Source organism: Bison bison, unplaced genomic scaffold (assembly GCF_000754665.1).
Source record: "Bison bison bison isolate TAMUID 2011002044 unplaced genomic scaffold, Bison_UMD1.0 scf7180017864180, whole genome shotgun sequence".
NCBI lineage: Eukaryota > Metazoa > Chordata > Mammalia > Artiodactyla > Bovidae > Bison > Bison bison.
This window is the reverse complement of record NW_011494752.1, coordinates 7137352-7142372: the sequence shown is the minus strand read 5'-3', so window position 1 is coordinate 7142372 and position 5021 is coordinate 7137352. Positions and strand designations below refer to the sequence as shown.

Below are 5021 nucleotides of genomic sequence, written 5' to 3'. Positions count from 1 at the left end.
TGGTGGTGGTGATGGTGCACCAGATGGTGGACGGATGGACGGCGGTGGGGGCGAGGGCAGCCGCCACTGGGCTGGGGCTCCTGGCCCCCACGGGGCGCTGGGCTGCTCAGCAGGCCAACCCGCACGCCTGCCGCCCGGGAGACCTGGGCCAGCCTTCGGGCTGCTTTCCGGAGGATATACACAAGGTACTTGAGCAGCTCCTCGTAGCAGCTGCCGGGCTCGGAGAAGCTGGCCAGGGTGCTGGCGTTGGAAAGGAATCTCACGCGCTGCTCCCGCATCAGCTGGCTCTCCCGCTGCTTGGTCTCTGAGAACTGCGTGGCAATCACCACCAGGCACAGGTTGATCATAAAGAAAGAGCCCACCTATTGGGGTGGGGACAAAAAGAGGAGACAGCCTGAAGGAAAGGGAATCACAGTGCATGCTGCCAAGCACTGAGCACTTCCTGTGTGCCAGATACTAGGCTCAGTAATTGTCCAAGCATCATCCTATTTCATTCTCATGACAGTCTGAAGAGGTGACACTTTATTTTTTTTTAAAGGTGACATTTTAATTATCTCCATCTGACAAGTGAGGAAACAGGTTCAGAGATGTTGAGGAACTTCCCCATGATCATTCAGCACAGCAAGGCTAAGAGCTGAACCAACCTCTGTGGAATTCCAAGGAATTGCTATTGATCATTAGGTTATCGGCAAGGATATCTCCCAAAGTCCCCGCCCCTAAACAATCCCATTGTCCGAGATCGTGAGCACCCCCTTCTCATTTTCCGTTAGGAGTAGAGAAGGCTATGGAAATGAATGCTATCTGGGGGACATGGGTTGTCACATTGGATTGAGCTTTTGAGATTCTGGCAAAAACACCATTTACAAAACTCTTGCTTCTAGTCCCAAGTCCTACTGTGTGACCTTGAGTAAGACCTTTAACCCTGGGGCCTCAGTATCCTCATGACCATTGGCCTTGCCTGGATCCCTTTTCCAAACCATGTCTCTCCTCTCCCCGAGCTGGGTGACAGGCTAACTCTGAGCCCTGCAGACTAGCCAGGCCGCCACTCTGCCTTGACCACACTGTCACGTCTCCACTTCCATACCTCAGTCCCCACCCCCTACCCCCACCCCGGGCCTCTGGGATGGCAATTGCTTGGACAATGATCCAGAATGAAAGTAATGAATATTTATGGTGAAAGGCAAAATTTTTTTTCTAGATTGTGTCCTAGTAATTATGATAATTAGCTTCACTAGTGTGATTCCGGAGAGCTGTTTGGAAAGATTTTTCATGGGGTGTGTGGGAGGGTGGAAACAAGGTCCCTTACCTCTCTGTCTGCTTCCCTCCCACTCCCCAGCCTCAGAGAGAGCCGAATGGGGGAAAAGATCACAGACCACCTCCCAGAGGTGCTAATCTTGCCACCCGGGTGACGGTGGGGAGAAGGGAACAGGCCCCAAGCCTGGCTACTTTTCCCCATCAGGGACGATTGCAGGCGAGGGAGCTATTCTTTCTCAGGGTCCCCTCTCACTCACCAACAGGTCTTTATTCTGTCTCCACCTCTCTCTGGAGCCTAAGTCCTGAGTAGAGCTTCATCTCTTTCTCCCATCTTTCTCTTATCTGTCTTTCTGTCTGGCTATGTCACTGGCCTCTTGGTGAAGTGGGAAAAGGGTTGGATTTGGAGGCAATAGCCTGGGGCTGGATGCTCAGCTCCGGCAAGCCTGCCCTCTGGAGCTCAAAGTTCTTGTTTAGAAGATGAGGCCCACAGTCCCTGCACCTGCTGCCTCACAGGGAATCTGAGGGCGAAGCGGGCAGCAGATGTTGCAGCACGCTTCAGCGGCAGCACTCAGCCCAGCGAGACTAAGCCAGAGCACAGTCAAAGCGCATGATTGGGCCAGACGAATGAGGAAACATCGGTTTCCTCATCTGTAAAATGGAGATAATACCAGGATCTTAGTTAGGATTAAACACACCAGCACATAAAAAAGCACTCCAAGCAGAGACTGGCACATAGTAAGTGCTCAATAAATATTAGCTATAAGTGGTAGCAATTAAATGATTAATCATGGTAGTGATTAAAACTGCTAAATAAATATTGCTACTTTTGCCTCTGTCTTCTGTCCTCATAAAGTCTTGGAACTTCTGAGCTGGAATAACAGATCACACAGTGTTTCTCATCACCAAATGATGGGAATTTGGAGTGGAACAATTCCTTGTTTGCAGGACTGCCATTTCAAGGTGTCTATTACTTACCCCCTGCCTGCCAGCAAAATGCCAAAAGTGCTCCCCTAGTCCTCATAAAAAGCAGAACCACCCTTTGCATTTCCAAGTGCCCCCTAGGAGAGGTGGCATCACCCTGGGTTGAGAACCACCCATTTTACTGATGAAGAAACAAATGCCCAGGGTAGGGCTGGGGGCCTCATGGGGAATGACTTGCTCACGATTTTAAGTGGTGATGAGTGACAGGCCTTGACTTTGGATTTCCTCCTAACTTCTCATAACAGGTGCCCTCTGCCTGCATCTCTATGAGACTTACACTGATAGCTGGAACTTCAGACCAAGCAAGTCCCCTCTCTGGACTCCCCCTATCCATTTCCCCAGTATCCTCCACCCCCACAAGAGCTTGAGGAATCACTCACAATGATGAGAAGGATGAAGTAGATGAAGTTGTAGAAGGAGTGAGCATCCATCACAAAGTACATGATGTCGACCCAGCCCTCCAGCGTGATGACCTGGGGAGGTTGCAAAGGGGCAGGTTATTTCTGGGCCCCCTAGAGTTTCCTGCAGTCTCCTCTAGAGGCCCTGATCCCAACTCAAGCCTGAGGATGACTACTCCAAGCTGGGACTGTGTCCTAGCACTTGGGCTCTGGGAACTCTCCCAGTGCCCAGGCTACCCCACCTGGAAGATGGCGATCCAGGCATAGCCAATGTTGTCGAAGTTGATGGCACCCTTGAAGGGGTTGTGCTCCCCCGCGGAGCAGTTGGTGTAGTACTGGTTCCAGTTCACACAGGTGGTGTTGCTGGAGCTGTTGTAGGCCTCGTAGTCCAGGCCGCAGGGTGGGCCGCCACCCCCGTCCCCGCGCAGCGTGGGCACACTCCTGCAGGAGCGCATGCCGTTTTCACGAGGCTGGGAGCAGATGAATGGGTTCTCATCCTCGTTCTCAGTCTGGTAGTAGCGCTCCAAGTCCACGCTCAGGGGGCTGAGGAGCAGACAGGAATGAGGCTGAGACCAGGGTTTTCAGGGGACAGGGCCCAGGAAGGGAGAGCTGGGTGGATGCACTGAGGCACACAGGGCAGGTGCCAGGCAGAGGCAGGGGTCAGTGGGTGCGCGTGAGGGGCGCCGGGAGCACGCGGATCGAGGTGAGACTCCAGCGTCGGGAAACGGGAAGGCTCCATTCTAGGGCAGTGGTTCCCAATGCGGCTGCACTTTAGCCTCACTGAGGAGCTTTTAAAAATCCCCACACCCAGGTTGAACCCCATACAAATGATATCAGAATGGGGAGCTGGGGAACCCAGGCCTTAGCAGTTGTCTCAACTCCCCAGGTGACTTCAGTGTGTAGCCAAGTTTGATGGCCAGACACATCATTAATAACAGAACAGGTATGTCACCAGCAACAGGGACTGAGGGAGGTCCCAGCCCCATAGTCACTCCCAGGTCACCTCCTGCCCATGTGCCACTCACAGGCTGAAATTCTCAGGCAGGAAGCATCGGTTACGAAGCAGTCCTGCCCACAGCTGGACACCAACGATGCCGAAGATGAAGAAGACGAAGAAGCAGAGCAGCAGGACGTTGCCCAGCATGGGCAGCGTGTCCAGCAGCAGCGTGACGAGGATGCGCATGCCTGTGGGGGCAGAAGCCACGCTGGGGGTGCCAGGCTGGCCGGGCTAGGCTGGCTGCCACAGGCCTGGCAGCACTCCCAGAGAGGGCCCACCGGGGCCTCCGAGGCTGAGGCAGCCCGGCTCAAGCTGGAGGGAGACCAACAGACACTGCTAACTCTGTAGGCAGCCCTCACAGCCCCTAACCCCTACCCACTCTCCCTCGGCCCATCCACACCAGTCAGAGCACAGTACCACCAAGGAAAGGCAGAGTGGCCACAAACAGTCTCCAGCACCACATCCTACCTAGCTCTCCTAACATCATCACAGAGCCGATACCATCACCCCCAATTTGCAGATGAGGGTCAAGGCTCAGAGGACTGGCATGACTCGTCCAATATCATAGAGCTGCCAAATACAGGTGCCAGGACTTAAAAACCAGGTTCTCTGCTTCCGCATCCCACTTCGCAGCACACACACACACACACACACAACACACATTCCCATCAGTCATAATCACCTGACCCCACAGTCACTGGGGAAACCAAGGCAGAGAACTCCAGCAGGGATGTTAGCGGGGAGGAATTTCCCTTTGAGAAAGAAGCCCTCAGCAGGGACCAAGGTGACCTGCACTTCACCATGGTTCTGAGCCCCCTTTCTGAGTCTAGTCTCTGCCTGGTCCAGTTTCTCACATCAGGACCTGAGAGGCCTGAGGCTATTTTCTCAGGTGGCCATTTGTTAACAACCTCTTTCACAGGGAAAGCCTCCACAAACCTGCCCCCTAAGATGCTGTTAGACACTGCCCACCTTCCCTACTCCAGATTCAGGATGTCAAAACTAGCTAATGGGCTTCCCTGGTGACTCAGCTGGTAAAGAATCCACCTGCAATGTGGGAGACCTGGGTTCGATCCCTGGGTTGGGAAGATCCCCTGGAGGAGCGTATGGCAATCCACTCCAGTATTCTGGCCTGGAGAATCCCCACGGACAGACGAGCAGGGCAGGCTGCAGTCCATGGGGTTGCAAGGAATCGGACATGACTGAGCGGCTGAGCACACACAGCAAACTAGCCCCTAGGCCACCGAGCCCTTGTCAAACACACAGACCTCTAGTGACTAGTTTTGACCCCTAAAGTGCCACTCATGCGCCCTAAAGTGCTACCCCCTGACCCCCCCTTCTAAGCAGCTGCTAATTAATCCTCCTGATGACTACAGCAGCCCACCCGCCCCACC

General features: G+C 53.9%; 1 protein-coding gene across 28 annotated transcripts in view; it reads right to left on the bottom strand.

The window, feature by feature from the left end:
- The window catches only part of CACNA1G (calcium channel, voltage-dependent, T type, alpha 1G subunit), a 61903-nt gene that overhangs the window by 47271 nt on the left and 9611 nt on the right, over positions 1 to 5021 (bottom strand). For all 28 annotated transcript variants that reach the window (XM_010842810.1, XM_010842803.1, XM_010842806.1 and 25 more), the window contains exons 5-8: positions 3659 to 3818; positions 2876 to 3176; positions 2616 to 2708; positions 3 to 362 (exon numbers count right to left, since the gene is read on the bottom strand). In XM_010842810.1, coding sequence (XP_010841112.1) covers positions 3 to 362; positions 2616 to 2708; positions 2876 to 3176; positions 3659 to 3818 — 914 coding nt within the window. The remainder of the gene's footprint in view (positions 1 to 2; positions 363 to 2615; positions 2709 to 2875; positions 3177 to 3658; positions 3819 to 5021) is intronic.